The 21,179-nt window shown below is 26.6% G+C and overlaps 7 protein-coding genes across 7 annotated transcripts; 5 read left to right on the top strand and 2 right to left on the bottom strand.

The window, feature by feature from the left end:
* Window positions 1-1,720: 1,720 nt before the first annotated feature.
* On the top strand, window positions 1,721-3,741 carry OCT59_007377 (uncharacterized protein). Its single transcript, XM_025310170.2, has 6 exons — window positions 1,721-2,241; window positions 2,311-2,537; window positions 2,615-2,920; window positions 2,992-3,168; window positions 3,253-3,482; window positions 3,555-3,741. The coding sequence occupies exons 1-6, from the start codon at window positions 1,740-1,742 to the stop codon at window positions 3,625-3,627; spliced, it is 1,515 nt and encodes a 504-aa protein (XP_025185387.2). The 5' UTR covers window positions 1,721-1,739; the 3' UTR covers window positions 3,628-3,741.
* A 969-nt stretch (window positions 3,742-4,710) lies between these two features.
* Window positions 4,711-6,429, top strand: OCT59_007376 (uncharacterized protein; the record flags this gene model as incomplete). The annotated part of the gene is made up of 1 exon (XM_025333858.2): window positions 4,711-6,429. The coding sequence occupies one exon, from the start codon at window positions 4,711-4,713 to the stop codon at window positions 6,238-6,240; it is 1,530 nt and encodes a 509-aa protein (XP_025185386.1). The 3' UTR covers window positions 6,241-6,429.
* Window positions 6,430-6,664: 235 nt separating this feature from the next.
* OCT59_007375 (uncharacterized protein) lies at window positions 6,665-8,499 on the top strand. Its single transcript, XM_025314350.2, has one exon. It carries the CDS (start codon window positions 6,772-6,774, stop codon window positions 8,122-8,124), a length of 1,353 nt encoding a protein of 450 aa, XP_025185385.2. The 5' UTR covers window positions 6,665-6,771; the 3' UTR covers window positions 8,125-8,499.
* A 414-nt stretch (window positions 8,500-8,913) lies between these two features.
* OCT59_007374 (uncharacterized protein) lies at window positions 8,914-10,227 on the top strand. Its single transcript, XM_025314349.2, has 3 exons — window positions 8,914-9,468; window positions 9,552-9,675; window positions 9,748-10,227. Exons 1-3 carry the CDS (start codon window positions 8,962-8,964, stop codon window positions 10,014-10,016), a joined length of 900 nt encoding a protein of 299 aa, XP_025185384.1. The 5' UTR covers window positions 8,914-8,961; the 3' UTR covers window positions 10,017-10,227.
* Window positions 10,228-10,371: 144 nt separating this feature from the next.
* On the bottom strand, window positions 10,372-13,027 carry OCT59_007373 (uncharacterized protein; the record flags this gene model as incomplete). Its single annotated transcript, XM_025314348.2, has 11 exons — window positions 10,372-10,624; window positions 10,722-10,820; window positions 10,896-11,009; window positions 11,077-11,130; window positions 11,203-11,395; window positions 11,472-11,683; window positions 11,758-12,060; window positions 12,170-12,450; window positions 12,528-12,694; window positions 12,829-12,918; window positions 12,994-13,027. 11 exons carry the CDS (start codon window positions 13,025-13,027, stop codon window positions 10,489-10,491), a joined length of 1,683 nt encoding a protein of 560 aa, XP_025185383.2. The 3' UTR covers window positions 10,372-10,488.
* An 815-nt stretch (window positions 13,028-13,842) lies between these two features.
* OCT59_007372 (uncharacterized protein) lies at window positions 13,843-14,944 on the top strand (the record flags this gene model as incomplete). The annotated part of the gene is made up of 3 exons (XM_025314347.2): window positions 13,843-14,053; window positions 14,146-14,393; window positions 14,474-14,944. 3 exons carry the CDS (start codon window positions 13,843-13,845, stop codon window positions 14,669-14,671), a joined length of 657 nt encoding a protein of 218 aa, XP_025185382.1. The 3' UTR covers window positions 14,672-14,944.
* OCT59_007371 (uncharacterized protein) lies at window positions 14,720-18,208 on the bottom strand (the record flags this gene model as incomplete). Its single annotated transcript, XM_025314346.2, has 8 exons — window positions 14,720-15,129; window positions 15,206-15,400; window positions 15,480-15,634; window positions 15,705-15,938; window positions 16,016-17,234; window positions 17,305-17,443; window positions 17,524-17,686; window positions 17,769-18,208. 8 exons carry the CDS (start codon window positions 18,206-18,208, stop codon window positions 14,981-14,983), a joined length of 2,694 nt encoding a protein of 897 aa, XP_025185381.1. The 3' UTR covers window positions 14,720-14,980.
* Between the last annotated feature and the right edge of the window lie 2,971 nt (window positions 18,209-21,179).

Below are 21,179 nucleotides of genomic sequence, written 5' to 3'. Positions count from 1 at the left end.
CTTTTCAGTTATTTATCAGATTTTCTGAAACTTTTTTTTGTAAATAAATAAAGTAGAAAAGTGGCCAATTTACTTCTTAAGACTTAAGCCCATATAAGCAATTATTTTACAAATTATACTTATCAGCAGAATTAATTTTTTGAATTATTTCAGATGTAATATAATGTTGTAATTTACTATATTTTATATATTTTATTAATATAATTTAATTGATGTAATTGATTTTGCTAATGGCATAATATTTTGACAATGACTTTTTAATTTTACTGGAAATATACTACAAACTATTTCAAATATACTTATATATTTGATTGAAAGCTTCTAAAGTGTAATCATTTTTGAAAGTAATAAACAATTAAATAATAAACAGGATAAATAAAAGGATGTATATCAGATTGAAAGCTACCTGCATAGTTTACTTATAAGAAGAATTCAGCAGTTTACCTTTAAGAAGAACTCAATTTACCTATAAAGTACTAGATTTCAATTTGGCACAAGTAGAAAACAATTTTATAAAATTGTGTTCTACTTAATAATAAAATAATTCTGATATTAATTATTATGAAGTTGCTTTATTTGAGATTTTTTTTCAATTCTGTATTGAAATTTTTTTTTGATCTTAACAATAGATGGTTAAATTTAATTTAAAAGTAAAGAAAATGGATTAATATATTAATTTTCATATAGGATTTTTTGATTTAGTAAAAGTATTCCTATAAATCTATTTAGAAATTATATTTTTTATAATATATCAAAATTATTATATATAATATTGTATCAAAAATTAGATTTTCTTATATAAATACATGCTATACTTACCAAATTAATTTTTCTTTTTAGAGAATTTTAAATATAATTATAAAGTAATGACTTATAATGATGATAAAAAGTATATAGCATAAATATTTAGTACAAATATAAATTAAAATTATTCTAAAATATTCAAAATAAACTTGCAATAATAAACCTAATTTCAAGAAATCTAGAGGTAAATACAATAATATATTAAGCAAGCCGAAATATTAATTTTTATTTAAATAGCTATTTTGTTAAAAAAGGTTACACCACGATTTCCCGACATACGATTTCCCGACAAGACATTTTCCCGACAACTTTGACCAGCATTACAGTAAAACTAATGTATCCTGTCGGGAAAATGGATGTCGGGATTTTGTCCACATCGGTTAAAAAATTATAATTAAATATGTTAAATAGTAAATAGTAAAAATTATTATTTTCATTTTAATCCTAGATTATTTTACATACGCAAAATTTAACTAAAAACAGCTTTTTTTTAATAAAACAATAAGGAGGTTTAGAAAAATGTAAATAGTTTTAAAGTTATCACTAACATATGAGAAATGTGTCATACATAACGGGTGTCGATTGAAAAATTATCCGATGGTTGAACATTAAATTTAAGATTAGCCAATGCAAGATACATCTTGATAAAATTTAGCTACAAAGAATTAGCTTATTATATGAAAAGGTTTTTTTTTTGCGATTGATTCGGCTTTCGACTTCAAGTTAAGACTTTTAAAACAATGAAGTACTTTATTTAGGTATTATAATATATATTAATTAAATTTTTTAATGAGGATTTGATAAGTGGTGATACCAAAATCTAAATTGTCATATTGGAATAATAAATGGGCCGATTGTTTTTCCGTAAGATTTTTTATAAATAGAACCATTATTTATACCGAATCTTTAGCATTTTAGTTTTTACAACATTGAAAATGGCCAATTTTGTAAAACTCGTAGTGCCAAAAACCCCATTATTAATTTCTACAACAATAAAACATTATCTCAATGGACCACCGAAACCTTCTTGGAATTTAAAAAATCATTTAGCTATGATAATGCTTAAATCAATTCTCGAGAATACCGAGAGTCAGACAATTGAAGAAATGCAAATTGGGAGTGCTCGTCCTGTTCCCGTATTAGCTGGCATGATGGCAAACGAAATCAAGATAAACAATAAATATCGATACGAAGCTCAAGCTCATCTTGAGAAGATTTTGAAACCTTATGAACATGTTTTAGATACTGAATGGAAAGATTTAAAAGAGGATGGAATTATTTCTGAATGGGTTCAAGTTCCTAATGATGAGTGGGAAAAAAGAGAAATTAGGAAAACTATTTTGTATTTACACGGTGGAGCTTATTATTTATGTAGTAAAGGTTCTCATCGTAATATTACATGTTCTTTTGCCAAAAAAGCAAACGCAAGAGTTTTAAGTAAGTCAAACTTAAAAGAATAAAATTTCCAATAAATCAACATTTTACCTAATTAAATTATTTATGTAGTAATCGATTATCGGCTTGCACCTCAAAATCAATTTCCCGCCGGACTACAAGATGCATTGGCTGCTTATTTGTACCTCTTAAATCCTCCAAAAGATGCGGGATTTGAACCTTTAAATCCAAAAAATATTGTAATTTTTGGTGATAGTGCTGGGGGAGGTTTAAGCATGGCTCTTGCTCTCGCTATACGTGACGCTGGTTTACCATCATGCGCTGGTATCATCGGTTGGGTAAATAAATAAGGTTTAGTTTTTTTATATTATTGAATTACTAATTATTCACATGATTATGTTGCGCCACATTACAGAGTCCATGGGTTGACCTTACAGTTAGTATGCCTTCAATGTTAGATGAAGAATGTTGCGACTATATTCCAAAACCTTCGAAGAGTTTTATTCACAAAGAATCTCAAGTTGAAATTGAATATAAAGAAAAAGCTGCTGCCCTCACAGCAAAAATTAAGAAACAAAATATTGGTCCCAAAATTTGGCATGATTCTTTTGATAGACCTGAAGGAAGAATACAAATGTATGCACCTAATGAAGGTTTGGCAATTCCATACGTTAGTCCAATGTTAGCTGAGAGCTTAGGCGGTTTGCCTCCTTTATTACTGGTAAGGATAAGTAACATGTGATCTTTATTAAGAAATTTTCGTACTGAAAAAAATTTATATGAATAATACAGGTAGCAGGAGATAGTGAGAGATTGCGAGATGAAGCAATTTATCTTGCTCATAGATCTGCTGAACCAGCTAAATATAAAGGTCCATCTTATAATGCTGGTAAATTTGAAAAATCTCCATTCCAAGCTCCGACAAATACTACACTAGAAGTATATGAAGAAATGCCTCATGTATTCCAAGTAAGATAAAATATTAGTTTTAGTTTACAATAAAAGTTATTGTGTTTTTTTTTAAAAAAAAATTCTTCCGTTTTTTTACTTTAGATGTTTGATCATCCCTGTACTACAAAATCGTATGAACGTACAGTCGAATTCATAAATAAAGTGACAAACGCTATTAACGAACCACTTCCCCCTTCCTCTTTCAGTTGCATAAATACTAAAGGAGAATTTGGCCCTTTAAAAGAATATCATAAAGAAATTCAAAAATGGGAAAATATTGGTATCGTACCAAGTATCAAACGTGAATTAAAAATAAAAACTACACGTAGATCGTAAGTAAATTAAATAAAATTAAATTAAGAAATAATAACGCGTTAATTTACTTGAAAACTTCTTTTTTTTAGACCCTCGGAACTTCTCGTATATACAGTATTATTATTTGCCGTTTTCGCTTATTTATCCCCTATTAATTTATAAATATTAAGTGGTTTGGTTTGGTTTCTGTACAATTATTTATTTATTTATTTGTTTGTTTGATTGTATATTTATTTTAAATTTTTTAAAATAATAAATATTCATGATTATATACAAAAAAAAACGCGGTTTAACATATTATCTATCATAAAAGATTGTGTGAGTTAGACATAAATAGGATGGATTAGTTTCAAACAGAAATAAGCTATTATTAAAGATCAATTAATTTAGCTTTATTTGTTATTGTTAATCGTTTCTTCCTTATAAAAAGAATAATGTGAAATATGATATTGTGACACAAGGAGAAGTATCGGTGATGGCGCAGCAATTACTTCAAAAGAAGTTTAGTATAGTAAGTGAACCTTTCTGAAGTATATTGCGTAGAAATATCATAATGAGAACAACTATAAATAAGATTATTTTTTGCTCTTTTTGAAAGACTGTTGACAAAAAAACGCGGCAAAAATAATTGTAATTATTATTATTACACACTTTTCGTCTTTTCGAGTATAAGACACCAGAATAGATATACAGTATAAGCTATATAAGGTATATAGTCTCTTCTATATCGCTATATCGTAAACTTATTATTTTTTATTAAAACTTCTTTAGCCGACACCCTTTGATTTATTATAATCAATAGTATTGTATTAATAATATGTATATTATCATAATAAAAAAATCGATATAATTATTACTCGATATTTCAATGATATTGATAATATTTAATCACCTGGTTTGAAATTATTCATAATATTAATTATATTATATATATGTAGTATTTTGATTTTATTAAGACAAAACTTTTTTCGATTTTTTTTTCTTTTATATAAAAAGTCGAGTATAAAAGTTCTTATAATAATTATATATATATATATATTTTTCTTTTTTTTTTACAAAAGTACGCGAGATTTTTTTTTTTATCATTTATATACATTTTTAATTTATTTTTTATTTTTTCTTTCTTTTTTGATAGACTTTATCTCATAAATACACAATTTAATTCTTAATCAAATCAATAACTTATCAAATTTAATTTTACAATACTTTCTGTCCTTTTTTTATCCTCATTTAAACAGGTTGAAAATGGATCAAAAATCATCTCTAGAAAATGATCTCAAAATTGATACTAAAATGTCAAATCGTAAACGCCAAAAAACTACTACTACACGTCGTAAAGGAAAAGAACCGGTTAAATCAACTCCAATAGCGCTCTCATCTGATCTTCCAATTGCCATGAGATTACCTCAAGAGACACTCTGTCAGATATTCAGCAACTTGGTTGAACATCCGGTACATTTTACGCGAGTAGCTCAAGTTTGTAAATCATGGAAGGCAGCAGCTGATACTCATCTTTATTGGCGTCATCTTACCTATAAAATGGATTTACCTCCACCAAAGCCCAGAGCTTGGAAGTATAAAACTTATAAATCAGTCGTTGAAAGAGAATGGAGAAATCAAAATTTTTGTAGTTTATGTTTTAGGAAATCTAATGCGATAGAAAGATTAAATATTCAAACAGTGATAACCAATAGTTACGAAATTGCAAAATTTTGTATTAGCGAAAAAATTGATTGGTATCCAATTTTTAATGCGGAGAATGTTAATCACGAATTTTGTGTTTTTGAGAAACACTTCGTTGAGAATCCTAATGTTCTCAGAAATCCAATTAAATTGGTTGAAAAAGATATTTCTGACGAAAATATCGACATGGAATCCACTGATAACAAGAACGAACTTTGCGAAAAAAGTAATCTATTTGGAGCATCCGACCTTTCTTCTTTATCAATTAGCGTAGCTTCATCTTCACAAGATTTAACAACTTTCTCTCAATCAAATACAACTTCTGATTTGTCAACTTCTGTTGAACATGTAAATATGTCTACCACCAAAAGTCTTGATAAACCTAATTCGTCTACTTCAAAGTTAATTCTGAGACATAACCTCTGTAGAAATTGTAATACTCGATTGAATAGTAAAAAAATGGAACGTGAAGAAAATGATCGTCGTAATCTTCTTACCTCCAAGCTCAAAGAACATGGTCTTTCTCTTCGTTCAGATTCACGTCTTTGTAATAGTTTTATTGAACATGGGATTGGTGATCCTGATAGAATTGTTCAAATTATGACGGAAATGAATTGGTTTTTCAAATACACTGATTATGATAATTTGAGATACGTTTATAATAATGATTATTTGAATGATATTGATTGGGAAGATGGTATGTTCATTGACCGATTTGATATGCCGTGGCGTCGTTATTTTGGTAGACCAAGAACGATATCAACTAGGAGAGTTGATTCTGAATCTGGAAAAAGATTGGCTTTGGAGAGATGGGTTCAACAAAGATTTTCTAAAGGAATTTTTACTTCTCCTAGCGAGGATCCTACTTCAGATCAAAGACCTCCGCCAACTCTTTGGGAACAAATTAACCGAATTATTGATAAAAAATCAAATAATGAGGAAATATTTTCTGAAGGATCATCATCTCAACAAGATCGGAAGATAACGGGGCAAGACTTTGAAGATTTTGAAGACTTTAATTTTGAGGATTTTGATGATGAATTTGAGGAAATTGAAGAAGAAGAAAGCAGTTGTTGGTTTGATATGATTTAATTAAGCTTTATTTTACTCGCCTTGCGACTAGATTTAATAATCTTACGTATATTATTGCGGCATCCAACAAACTATTAATAACATGCATTCCGTTATGAATTATTACAATGCAGCAGTATAATTGTTTATAGGATAAAAATATATGGATAGATTTACAATTTGCAAATAAAAAGTTTCGAGCATATAAAAATTTTATCTCTTAATTGGGTGACTATTTTTCTCAATTAATTTTTTATGTAAGAAATTTCGGATTTCTCGGATTTGCAAAACCGAAATATTGCGTCATTTCGGGATATTATTACCTTGTGTAGGATATTATGGCGTAACTAAATGAAATGATCAACAAATGAAAAATTTTTGTGATATTGTTTAAAAAAACGAGTGCATAAAATTTCTTTTCGGTAAAGTTTTTTTTTTTTTTTTTAGAAAATATATATATATATATAAAATAAAATAAATAAAAAAAAATTAATCGAATAATTAGTATTATTATTGTAATTTGTCATTTATTCTTTTATTCATTATAAAGAGATGAATTCGAATAAACAATCTTATTATTATAATAAAAACAAATTAAAAGATATATTATATAAAAATAATGAAGAAAATAAAGAATTAGATTATATAAAAGAATTATTATCATTAAATGATTATAAATTTACAAAAAATTTAACAAGAGAAGAAGAAATTGAAGAAGAAATTGAAGAAAAAGAAGAATATTCAATTAAAGAAATTGAAGAAAGAGAAGAATATTTAGTTAAAGAAATTGAAGTAAGAGAAGAATATTTAGTTAAAGAAATTGAAGTAAGAGAAGAATATTTAGTTAAAGAAATTGAAGAAAGAGAATATTTAATTAAAGAAATTGAAGAAAAAGAAGAATATTTAATTGAAGAAATTGAAGAAAAAGAAGAATATTTAATTAAAGAAATTGAAGAAAGAGAAGAATATTTAATTAAAGAAATTGAAGAAGAAAAAGAATATTCACTTAAAGAAATTGAAGAAGAAAAAGAATATTCACTTAAAGAAATTGAAGAAGAGAATAATCCATATATTTCCGTAACATCATTCGAATATCAACAATCAAAAGAGACAATTCAAACAAAATTGAAATTAGAACAAAGTAAAGGACCATTTAATTCATGTTATGAAAAAATTTATGATAACAAAGGTTTAATTAAAATTGATAAAGAAATATTTATTTTAATAATAAAATTATATGAATTTTTAGAAAATAATATTTATAATATGTTAATAACAGAAATTATGTTATTTTTACCGACAAAACTTAAAAAAATATTTTATTATTTTGAAAATTTTGAATTACCTTTTATTGAAAATTTTAATTGGAATGGACAATATTTTTATGATATTATTGATATTAAAGAAATAATAAATCAATTAGATAATGGTTTAGGAATTAGACAAACAAACTATGTTAGAATTAATTCTTTTGGTAAAATATTTCAAACCGATAGATCTCCACTTCAACCTTATAGTCCTTTAAGACCAAAAAAAATTTATGATAATTATGAAAATTATGAAAATTTTTATAATACGAATATGGAAGAAAAAACTAAAGATTTCTTGAATTCTTTGAATAATAAAACTGAAGAAAGAGACGAAAGAAACGAAGAGAAAGATTATGATTATAAAAATCATCAAGAAATTATTGTAGATACTTTTGGAAATCCTCATCCAATAAATTCAACAAGAAAAGATGTTATAATAAGTAATAATACTTATAATGAAGATGAAACTGATGATTCTATTGAAGAATTAGATGAAAATTCATCAGAATTTTCTTTTGAAGAATTAAATGAAGTGTCTGATATTGAAAGTGTTACTACAACTGATGGTTCTAACACTGAATGGCGTTTAATATAATATAGAGTATATTAGAAGTAAATTATTATTTTTCTTTTATTTTTATTTTCATTTTGTTATTATCCATGTTTTTTTCTAAATTGTATTTCACAAATAAAGAAACCAGGTTTCTTCATGTATTAATACAATACTTTTTAATTCGCACATTATTTGAACCAACGATTTTAAAGATGATAATTGATCCTCCCGATTTAATATCTCGTAAATTATATGACGCGCCTTAAATACTATAGATGTAACTTTTTCATTTTATTACGCTTATCAAGAATTTTGCTATCCTCTATAAATCATGTTGCTAAAAAATTATAATTATTATATAATTATTAATCATAAATTTTTTATAATGAAAATAATTCACTAGATCCTCTAATTCCTGGAGGTATCAAACCAATAAAGGTATCACGTTTTATAAAATGATAATCGGTTTCTATATACGTGATCAATTAATACTTAATTTGCATAACTTCTTTCATAAGCAAGCAAATGTAGCGATAAAGATTTCCGTGGGTTCCTTTTTTTTCAATCTATCGCAAATTAAGGGATTCCGTTCCATACTAATATGAACCATAATGAATTTTTTTCGCGTAATAATTAATAATTATTTTTCCTGACGAAATAATGACACAGTTGCTGTGCTTTCTTTTTCATTTATAAATTAATTTCATGTGATAAAACAGATAATCTTTTCTAAGCGATCTTCCCGATTATAGTAAATCAACGGAATCAATGGTCCGTCACAAGACCTTTTTGGTTTTATTTTTGTTCTTAAATGAAAAATTAAATTCTTTTGTTCTTTCACCGTCATTTTGTAAAATATTATCTTTAGATTTATTAAACATGGTAGAGAATCGTTTGAAAGTTCAATATGATACCTTCGATGTATTTCAAAACGATAATCCCGGATATGTGAATAAATCAGGAAAACGGATGGATTTAGACCCTTTTAACATTTCAATAGAAATATCCAAATCAAAATTATATAAAACCGGTACCAGTATCTTTCGCCCTACTGTCCCTCAAATACAACCGAACCCAAAAATTCAAGTAGTAGATGGAGATTGTTTAAAACATGCATTAAAATTAAAAAGTGAAGGACATAATCCTATTGTATTAAATATGGCTAATGCTGAAGTTCCAGGAGGCGGATATCTTTATGGTTCTGGTGCTCAAGAAGAGAATTTGTTTCGTAGAACGAATTTATATCAATATCATGAATCTAATAAAGATCAATGGTATCCTATACCTTTACTTGGTGGAATTTATTGTCCTAATGCCACTGTCATCAAAGCTAGTGAACAAGAAGGATATGAACTTCTTGAAAAACCTGAAACAATGTCTTTTGTGGTAAACATAAATTTTTTGTTATGAGGAAAGAATACCTTTAAAAAAATTATTTTTTTTCCAAATCTTTTGTTTGATTTTAATAGGCTGTTGCTGCTATAGCTCACCCATATTTGGTGGAACATAATAATAAACCTACTTTAAATGAAGAAGATCAAGAAATAACTAGAAATAAAATTCGTACAATGTTAAATATTGGTTTAGATAATGGTAAGTAAATAAAGAATTCTTTTTTTTCTCGTTTCTTTATATGTAAATATATATTTTTTTCTATACACATAGGTCATGATGCGATCGTATTAAGTGCATTCGGTTGCGGGGCATTTGCTAATCCACCATCAACTATAGCTCAATTATTTTATGAAGTTATTAGTAAAGAATATTCTGGTGGGAAAGAAAATTTACGTAAAACTTATAAAAATATCTCCTTTGCTATATTTGACGACTCCAGCGCTAGACAGTGGGAAAATGGAGAAGGTAATCTTTTACCTTTTAAAAAAAGATTTGCTAATGGAATTTCATCTACAGAATCGGTAAAACAAGAATTGTAAGTAATAAATTAATTTTAAGATAGTATAAATCTAAATGGGTTGGTTTATTTTTCTTTCGATTTGTTTTTTATTATTATTATTCATATTATTTTATACATATATTTGTATGTAACCTTTTTAAATATTATTATTAAATAAATACGGATGTAGTCAAGATTTTGAAATTTTTATTTTACTTTCTCGGAATTTTATCGTTTATATACCTTTTCAAGATAATCAAAAATTGGGGTTCTTGCAGCTTTCCGTTACTACAAAATTACAAAAATAGAAACGATTAAACTTCGACGCATATTATTAAGTATGATCTGCAGAATATTCATTTATTAAACTATCATATTTTATATAATATAATTTTACTCGTTGTCGAAAATTATGACTTTAGTAGCTGATCGCGTGGTTTATTGCTTTTTTTGGTTTTTTTTTTACATGCTGTGATCAACACTTTATAACACGAATATTCACCACTAAATCACTAATTATTATTAGGAGGCCATTTTAAGTCAACTTCTAAAACATCTAAAGCTAAAATGTCAGCATAACAATCAAGTAAATCTCCTAAACTAGGTTTAGTTCTACCTAAATCTCCATGAATAAATTCTTTAATATATCTGTAAGTTAGAAAAAGTAATTTTGTCAAGGAAGTTTTTTTTTTTTAAAAAAAAAGAATAATATATATACAGTATACTGTATGATATAAAAAGATACGTTCCAGCTTCAGTTTGAAGTTGCATAGTCAGAAAATGATTTTCTAATGCTTCCGCTTTCATTGAATATATTATTTTAGGTCGAATCATTTGTGCTCGTCTAAATTAAAAATAGAAATTGTAGTAAATAGGTATGATAACTTTTTTTTTTTTTGACCAAAAAAATTTTTTATACCTTTGAAGAACTCTAATTGGTGTTTGTTGTTGAATGGTAAGTTCCTTATCTTGATATTGATTAATCTTATCAATAATCTCTGGAGTAACAATTTTTGATATCCATATAAGTGCGCTAATATATACAATTTTATATAAGTAAAATAAACATATTATTTAACAAGAAGTAAAGAATTTCATACCTATACGTTTTTCTTTTTGTCTCTTCTCCTTCTTTGATTATAACTAAATCTCGTCTATGTTAATAATTAAGTTAAAAAAAAAATTATATTCATTTAATCAAGAAAAAAAAATATAATAATACTTACTCAGTAACCATAGTCAAGTGATTTATTTGTATTAAATCTTTTTGAGTTTCATTGATTTCTTTTTGTGCATCATCTAATTCTTGCTGGGAAAGAAAAGGTTTCCTTGGATTTATTATTTCAAAATAAAAAGGTCTACCATTACCTAACATTCTAACATTAACATCTTCTCTACCAGCTGCTACAAAATTATAATCTATATAAAATTCAGTTAGTTAAACGAATTATCTAAAAATATAAAATGTGTAAATTTTTAATCTATTTATATTTACCATCACATCTAAATTTTTCTCTTAAAATTTCTCCGCTACATTCTGAAACAGAAGTTTTAGCTAATCTTTCACCATTTATAATCCAAGGTGATTGACTTATTTCTCTTGATAATTTTATATATCTTCCCCCAACATATACAGCCGAATGTTCTAATATTGGAAAATAATTTTTCCATCTTTCCTTTTCTTCCAATGGTGGACAATTTCCTATACTAAATAAATAAATTACACAAAGATCAAATTAATTTAATTAAAAAATATATATTTTTTTATTATAAAAATTTACCTTATAAAATCAGAATCCGGAACTTTTTCTAAAGCTGCAATAATATTATTTCTTGAATCTCCTGTCCATACAGCTTTTCCTTTCATTCTAACTTTTTTTAATTTAAATTCAGCTGATGGTATTCTAGTAAGTATTAAATGATTTTGTTGAGTGATTCCATGATAATATTCTATAGAAATAATAAAAGGACTTTGAAAACTATGATTTAAATCTAATTCTTTTTCAATTGACCATCCTAATAAATATTTAAAAGGTTCTTTTAAATCTATTACATTACTTAAATCAACAGTTAAATTTCTTTCCCTAATTTTAGTTTTCAATAAAAATAAATGTTGTGTTAAATTAAAATGTGTTAATCATATTATCAAATTGGTCTGATTCAATTAAAAAGAAATATATTATAGAGAAATACCTGAATTTTTGTCTAATATAAACTTTAACAGAATGATTATTAATTATTATACCGGAAGGTAAAGTAATTGATAAATTAAAAGTTTTAACTTGAAAATTATGTGAATTAAAACTTTCAATTATTGGCCATAAACATTCTAATGTATCAGCTTGATAAATTAAATCAAAACATGTTGTACAAATCGGTTTATCTTGTGTTTTAGATAAAAGGATATTTGTTGATGGATGTTGAGAATCTTCTTGTAAAGTTGAACGAATTCGATTTAAAATTTTAAGTAATACCTTTTTATAATTATTAAATAATTATTTTAAATTATTATTATTATTATTATAAATAAATTTAATAATTAAATAATTACTTCTTCAGACTTCGCATAACATTTGTAATCTCGTATTCCCAAGAATCTGAATATACATCGAGCACAACATTTTATGTCAAGCATTGTATCAACTATTGTTTGATATGTCAAATTCACGTAATTTTTCATAACATGTTGCATAACATTTGAATAAAGTGTTTCGATATCTAAAATTTAATAAATTAAAATAACATTTAAATATTTAAATTAATTAAATAATTTAAATAAAATTAGATAAATTAAAATTAAATAAAATTAAATATTTAAATTATCATCAAAAATGCAAAAATTGTTTGATTACCTTCATTAGTTTCATCATCATTATCATCATCACGTCGAATTCTTTTCCATCTATCAGTTTCTTTAGAAATCCTAACTGGTGGTATCAACTCTATTTTTTTTTTCTCACTTACAAATTACATTTTTTTATAAATTTTATAAATATTATAAATTAAGATAACATTACCATGATCATTTTCCCAAAATCTTTTTTTCAACATATTTTTTTTTTTAAACATGAAAAGCAGATGAAAAGGTTAATAAAAACTAACCCCTTTTTTTATTGAATCGTACATTCTTCGGAAAACATTCCCAAAAAGTAAAAATCATGGCTAATTTGACTTACTATAATTATACATAAGCCAATTATAATTATATATAAGCCAACTAAAATTATACATAAGCCATCTAAAAAAGGATGGATGTAACCTTCGAAAGTTCCTTCAGGAAAAATATAAATGCTGTCATGCTGACATTTATCTTATGACAATTAGAGTAATTATTAAGCATCATTATATTAATTAGTGATCATGTTAGAAAAATCGATCGAACGGGCTACAATAATTTATCAAACTTTATTTTTCATTGTTTTTTAAATTGTAAAATTTTATTGAACATGATATCTGTTTTAAAAAAAAAAAGAGTTCAACCCATTTTTGAGTAATTAAATGCATTATACGTCGATTAGTTATCTAAAGTTAATCCTTTTTCGAAATAGTAAATAGTAATAGAATGTTAATTAGAATGTTAATTATTAACTTGATGATCTTTTTTTGCAAAGTTTAACGATCTACATAACCGTGTTGCAAAAATTATTATTATTACCTTATTCTTATTTCATTGTATGTCAGCTAAATCTAGAGAAGAAAGATGATGGGGGGCGTAAAACATTTTTTTTCTTATAAGCCCAAATATTTTTCCTTTTCCTAAAAACAAAAAAAAAGAAAAATAATTATTGATAAATTTTCTAGTTTTATTATTATTATTAAAAAAAAAAAATTTATTTAGATAACTTGTCTAATTCCAATTATAAATAATGGATGTTTCAATTCCTATTAATCAACCAGAAAATAAACCCAAAAATTGGAATAAAATAATAATTTCATTAAAAAGTCCAAAGAACATTATTACTTTAATTGTAATGCTTATAATTTGTATAACTGGTGCAGCTTTAGTATTAATTTTACTTGATTGGATTAAACTTGGAGATACAAAGAAAGCATTTTGGGTCGAAATTTTTTCTCAAAGTTAATATTGTTATTTTTTTTGCATTTCGCGTGATTTATTAGGTTACTGCGTCGCAAACTTTTAATTAACATTATTTATCTTTTATATATAGTTCTCAACGGGATTTTTACCGCTCTCTCATTATTATCATTTCATACACGTATAATTCCATTCATAATAATATTACAACTTTTATTTAAAAGCAAAAATAACGACTATATTAAAAAACAAAAATCAATAAAAAAATATGCTAATTGGTATAATGAACAATATGATTCGTTATCATTCTTATTATTAGTATATGTAATGTGGATTTTAAATATATTATCTCAAGCCTCTCTTACTACTTTAATGTGGGGTGTAAGTAAATTTTTTATATCAAAATCAAAAATTCAACATTTTAAATTTAAAAATAACTCGAGAATTTTTTTATTATATAGTTCTCATCATATGATAAAAATGGAATCATTGTTTTCTCAATGATAACTCCAAAACCTCGATCAATTATGTTAGTATTTATTTCTCTTGGTATTGCACTATCTAGTTCAATGTTTGCTAGCGGTTTGATTGGATATAAATTATATAAAAAGAATCAATTACAAAAACTTAAAAATTCAGAATCTTCAATTAATATATAAATTATAATAACTACAATACTCTTTTTAATTTTACTTTTTTTTATTGTTAACTGTATATTACCTGGAGGTACTATAAATTTTAGAGTACTACTATTATATACTAGGAAAATATTATATATAATACTAGCTAGAATATTAATACTAAAAGGGATATTATAATACTTATTATATAATAATATACTGTAATACTAGAAAATATAATACATATAATACCGAATAAAGTTTACATAAAATTTTAATATCACTATTAAAATTTTAGTATTATAATACTTTATATAATTGTATTATTTTCTTTTCACTTGATCATCATCAATCCATATCATCAACCAACATTTCGTTATCTTCCATATTATTACTCTTTAATACTCCATCACCTATGTTTTCTCCCCTTAAAACTATATCTGAATGATCACTTGAAGTAGAAACTTTTACTACATCTCCATTTTTTACTTTACCCTCTATTTATTAAAATAGATTATTGATAATTAGAATTAAAAATAATTTATACAACAAATTTATTATTTTAAAACTTACCAATTAAAAGTCTACTCAATGGATTCAAGATTCTATGTTTAATCAGTCTGTTTAACGGGCGTGCACCATACTCGGGATCATACCCATATTCCGAGAACCATTTGAATGCATCATCGTTCAAGACTAATTTTATACGTCTATCTTCTAAACGATTGTTCAATCTTTCCAATTGAACATAAACGATCTTACGAATATCTGAATTGATATATATCAAAAAATTGGTGAATCATAGTTCCTTGTAGGAAGAAACTCACAGTAAACAAAGAATACTTACCTTGAACACTAAGTGGTGTAAAAATAATTATATCATCTAAGCGATTTAAGAATTCTGGTCGGAAGTGCGTTTTAACATCAAACATAACTTTTTCTTTTATCGTATCATTAATTGAATCTGATGAGAGACCTTGAAGATGACGAGATCCTAAATTACTGTTTAATAATAAACAAATTAATTATATTTATAGATATTATTATCCAATATTTTATTATTTATACATACCTTGTCAAAATTATTACAGTATTACTAAAGTCAACATGACGACCTTGACCATCTGTTAAACGACCATCATCCAATACTTGTAAAAGAATATTAACAACTTGAACATGCGCTTTTTCAACTTCATCAAACAAGATTACACTAAAAGGTCGTCTTCTAACTGCTTCTGTTAATTGACCGCCTTCATCATGACCAACATAACCTGGGGGTGCTCCTATGAGGCGAGCCACAGAATGACTAAATAACAATAATAAAGGTTAATATAAAAATATTCATTTTTTAATTTCACAAAAAAAAATTATTATATAATATACCTTTCCATGTATTCTGACATATCGATACGAACGATAAATTTTTCGTCGTCAAAAAGTTCCTGAGCCAATGCTTTACTAAGTTCAGTCTTACCAACACCAGTTGGTCCAAGAAATAGAAAACTTCCAAGTGGTTGCTTCTCACGTGCCAAACCAGCACGACTTCTTAATACTGCGTTTGAAACTGCATCAACGGCTTCATCTTGTCCGATCACTCTCTTATGTAGAGATTCAGAAAGTGTAAGCAATCTTTCTGCTTGTGATTTGGAAAGACGTGATACTGGAATACCAGTCCATCTTGACACTATTTCATTAATTTGTTCTGGACCAACTGTATCTGTTAATAAATTATATTCTTCATTATTATTCGAATTAGCAGCCTTATTTTGATCATCTATATCTTTTTGAGATTGTAATTCCTGAATACGGTTTTCAACTTCAGGAATGGCATAATATCTAAGATCGGCAGCTGTTTGAATATCTGTACGTCTTTCGGCATCATCTGCTTTTGCTCTTAATTCGTCCAATTTTTGCTTAAGTCTTCTTATTTCATCAAATCGATCTTTATCATTCTCATATCTTGCCTTAAGAGGTCGTAATTTTTCTTCAATTTCTGCCATTTCTTCTTTAGCCTTTTCAAGTCTTTGGCGACTAGACTCGTCTTTTTCTTTTGAAAGGGCTGCAGCTTCGACTTCAAGTTGAAGGTGACGACGTTCTAATTGATCAATAATTTCGGGCCTTGAGTCTAGTTGGACTCTAGTATTTGCACAAGCTTCATCTACTAAATCGATGGCTTTATCAGGTAAGAACCTATTAGTAATATACCGCGCTGATAATTGTGCTGCGGCTACCAGAGCTGTGTCAGAAATCTTTACACCATGATGAATTTCATAACGTTCTTTCAATCCACGTAAAATACTGATAGTATCCAAAACAGAAGGTTCTCCAACCAAAACTTGTTGGAAACGACGTTCAAACGCTGCATCCTTTTCAACATATTTTCGATATTCATCTAATGTGGTTGCTCCAATACATCGTAATTCTCCACGAGCCAACATTGGTTTAAGGAGGTTGGCAGCATCCATTGAACCTTCTGCTTTACCAGCTCCTAATACTAAATGGATTTCATCAATAAACAAGATAATTCCTCCTTCAGATTCTTTTACTTCTTTTAATATGGCTTTTAATCTTTCTTCAAATTCACCACGATATTTTGCACCAGCTATTATAAAATAGGGGAATTTCATTAATCAAATTCATAAATATAAAAACTTGATTTACATTTTACGTACCAATAAGCGCCCCCATGTCTAAAGAAAATAATTTAGCATTTAGCGATTGTGGAACATCTTTCCTTAAAATTCTTTGTGCAAGACCTTCCACAATAGCTGTTTTACCAACACCTGGATCACCAATTAGCACTGGATTATTCTATTAAATTGGTTAATATGTTAAATATATAGTTTTCTTTATTCTATAATACTATCAATACCAAATTAAATATATGATACCTTCGTTCTCCGAGCTAAAACACGAATTACGCGACGAATCTCATCATCTCTACCAATAACCGGATCAAGTTTTCCAGCCTTCGCCAATTGAATTAGATCAACCGCATATTTGCTTAAAGCTTCATAATTTTCATCAGCACTCTTTGATTCAACATGACGATTTCTATATAAAAAAAAGTTTTTTTTTAATAAATATGAATCTTACTATATGTAAGTACAGTATGGTGTAGTAACGATTAACTCACCCTCTCACTTGAGAAATAGCCATTTCTAAGGATTTCTTTGAGACACCAGATTCAGTTAACGCTTGTAAACATTGTGCATCCTCGGTTAAAGCCAATATCAGATGATCTTGAGAGATATAACTATCTTTCTGACGCTGTTGAATGTCATGTGCGGCACGAATAACTTTACCAGCCTGAGGACTTAGTGATACATCAGTTGGTGGTGGATCTTGTGCGGGAGCTCTTACGACCAATTTTTTAAATGCTCTCTCGGCTGAAGATGCATCACCACCTGCTTTATTAATTATATTTTTGAATAGGGATTCGCCTTCTGTATCATCAAATAATGCACATGCAATGTGTGCTGGAATTAATTGTACGTGAGAATAGTCACGAGCTATTTGAAATGCTGCTGCAAGAGTTTTCTCGGATTTATCGGTAAAATTGTAATTAGCGTTCATGGTTAAGATATTCTATTAAAAGGTATATGGGTATTTATTTGCGTTTTTGAATAAATATGACAAGAGAGATAAAAAAGTAATACGCGCCACAGAAAAAAAATAATTTATCGAGCGAGAAAAGGTTGATGATCCATTTTATCCATTTTTATAATTGAAATTTCAATATAGATTCTTCTGGAATTAAACATCAACTGGAATTACCTAGTACAAACCCGTCAATTCTACAAGTTTCACATGTGAATAGCACTGCATGATGATCGAATTTTCAAATTAAATAAATGATCTGCAAGAATTTTGACTTTAAGGTTTATTTCAAACCGCAGAAATCATAGAACCGGTAAATTTCTGACAAATCAATCAGACCCTCAGACCCTGCTAAAATATTTTGATCATAACTTCATCATTATTCTGATTAGATTATTTATCAGTGGAATGCAATAAGAATGAATCATTAATTCGAAATAGCTTCTATTACTATAAAACCTACTTTATATGAATTAATTTGTAGTTAAATTTCAAGAAATTTCTAGTTTTTAACAGGAAATTTTCTCTAAGCAGTACAAATACTGTACAAATGCGTTTCTTTTTATAAGTAATTGTAGGATTCTGGACATCTAATAACTGATCTGTACTACTTTTCACTTTTTAATTTTTTGCAATTATCTTAAAATTTAGTAATCAGATTTAAATAAACTTTTGTAAAATTCATCAATAATTAAATTTAAAAAAAAATTACCATTAAATGATAAAAAACTGATTTTTAAATTTTCAAATTTGGATAAATTTGCTTTTTTTTTATTAGTAAAGTTAAATTATAAATTAATTTATATATATCCAGGATCCTGTTATTAAATATTAAGAAAATTTAATTGCAAATAATTGGAAATTTTGGTTTAAAAATCTTTTAATTAGTATTATTTCAAAATCTATTAATTTAAATATTTTATTATTTAATAATAGTTTTTAATTATAAGTTTTACCAATACTTTTGTTGTAAACCAAAATGAATTTAAATATTAAAAAGATGTTATTTTCAATCAAATTAATTTAAAATAGTTTTTGATGTTTTACTACATTTTACCTGTATTATTACTTGTTTGCTAATTTTTATTATATATATATAATATCCTGTTATATGTTTTATTTGTAATACTTTTTAAACCAAAATAACAAAAAAAGTTTATAATACATCAACATATAATATTAAAAATAATGTATTTTTGCAAATTTATTTAAAATAACAAAGGTGATTTATTTGACAAAAACCATTTTTTTATTAAATGATTAGTAAAGAAATTTCCTTTTTTAGGAAATTGTATAAATTTGTGTAATACAAATTTCAATTTTAGTAAAATGGAATAGTATAAGACAAAATGGAATTGATAGAAAATAAAATGGAAGTGAAAAAATAATATTATAAAAAATTAAATTTAATGGACCAATCTTGATCGTCACGTGATAGTATCGATTACGTGACTCCACCGACCCCATACTATCTTATACGACCTATATTATGTGACATATACGTCGTATAAGAACATAGCACCTGATCGTATAAGAACGATACATTTGCACCCCAGGGTGAGAAAATAATTTTTTTCTATAAGTTATATGATAAAAATGGATATCAAAACAGCAAAATTACATTTGGATTTTTAATTAGTACTGCGGATGTGACCTCATATAATTATCTGGGGTCACTATAGATATAAACATAGCTTGAGCTTGAATTTTATTAATTAATGCCGAAGTGACTTTAGAGAACACAGAGTGATCTAGAAAGCACCGCAACAAGTGCAGAACTAATAGAAAACAAAGAACAAATAATCTTCCAAAATTACAAATAAAGAAACTAAGATTATAAAAACCCCACCCTCTCTATTTAAATAACTACGGCTACTCCCCCCAAATCTGGGGTCACTATAGAATTATAGAAACTGCCTTTATAAAAATGATATAAAGTCAATTAATTATAATTAATCGAAATTAGCTTTCTTGACATCATTGTATTTTCCTTTTTACTCGGTAATTCAGTGTTTGAAATTCAATGTGCGGAGTGTGCGCGCGCACAAATTTTTTAAAACTCTGCACATGACCAAAATTTTTTTTTGTGCGCTTCGCGCACACAAAAATTTTGCATGCGCCTCCACGCATTTTCACACATCCCGCACATTTTTGCACATTTCCGCACAGTTCCACAGTTCATTACTTATTTCCCGCACATTTGCGCACACTTGCGCGCATCGCGCATACATCATTTATTTATATTACTCATATACATGTATATGATGTAAAAGATATTTCGTAATATAATATTTGAATTTTTTATTTTATGATATAAGAGTAATGGTGTTTTATTGGTGTTTTTATAAATTTATAATATAATAAAGGTTTTTATAATTTCAAGTGTTTTTTTTTTATAAAATCAAATTTTCAAGTATCGTCACTGGAAAAATGAATTATGTAATTTTAAAAAAACTTTCCGCAATCTGCTAATCATTTACGATCACATGATATTATTATACAAAGCGCAGCAAATTCATTACAGCAAATCAACCATTTAAGTTTATCGTAACATTGTTATCTCTATAAAGGAATATATTTAATATCTGAAGACCCTAATTTGTTAAAGAAATAATTTGTCGATCAAAAACCTGCATGATCTATATATACTGTGGTAAAGTTATTAAAATAAATTTTCTTGGCAGCTAGCACACTATTTTCGTATGTTTCAACTTGTTTTATATTTGGTTTGCAATTTTTGATTGTACAATAAAAAAAATAAAAAAAAATAAATAATTATATGCCATTAAATCATACTGTTTGAGTTCCTTGAATTTCTTTTCAGTAAATTTAACCTAAGCCAACACGGGTTAAACTTGGTGGCTTCTTTCGGACGGGAGACTCGGGGAGACTTTGCACGGAAGCATGAACCTGTTTTACTTAATGATCACATGATTTATAATTTTCC

The sequence above is a fragment of the Rhizophagus irregularis genome, chromosome 15, assembly GCF_026210795.1.
Source record: "Rhizophagus irregularis chromosome 15, complete sequence".
NCBI classification, from domain to species: domain Eukaryota; kingdom Fungi; phylum Glomeromycota; class Glomeromycetes; order Glomerales; family Glomeraceae; genus Rhizophagus; species Rhizophagus irregularis.
Note: the sequence above shows the minus strand (reverse complement) of the source record. Positions and strands in the feature narration are given on the sequence as shown.

What these genes read in the sequence shown, in the direction of transcription:
- OCT59_007377 (XM_025310170.2), top strand. Translation starts at nt 1,740, where the DNA reads ATGGCCAATTTTGTAAAACTCGTAGTGCCAAAAACCCCATTATTAATT. An exon ending in AGCAAACGCAAGAGTTTTAA is followed by an intron (nt 2,242 to 2,310) that starts GTAAGTCAAACT and finishes TTATTTATGTAG; the next exon opens with TAATCGATTATCGGCTTGCA. An exon ending in AAATGCCTCATGTATTCCAA is followed by an intron (nt 3,169 to 3,252) that starts GTAAGATAAAAT and finishes TTTTTACTTTAG; the next exon opens with ATGTTTGATCATCCCTGTAC.
- OCT59_007375 (XM_025314350.2), top strand. Translation starts at nt 6,772, where the DNA reads ATGAATTCGAATAAACAATCTTATTATTATAATAAAAACAAATTAAAA.
- OCT59_007374 (XM_025314349.2), top strand. Translation starts at nt 8,962, where the DNA reads ATGGTAGAGAATCGTTTGAAAGTTCAATATGATACCTTCGATGTATTT. An exon ending in CTGAAACAATGTCTTTTGTG is followed by an intron (nt 9,469 to 9,551) that starts GTAAACATAAAT and finishes TGATTTTAATAG; the next exon opens with GCTGTTGCTGCTATAGCTCA. An exon ending in AAATATTGGTTTAGATAATG is followed by an intron (nt 9,676 to 9,747) that starts GTAAGTAAATAA and finishes CTATACACATAG; the next exon opens with GTCATGATGCGATCGTATTA.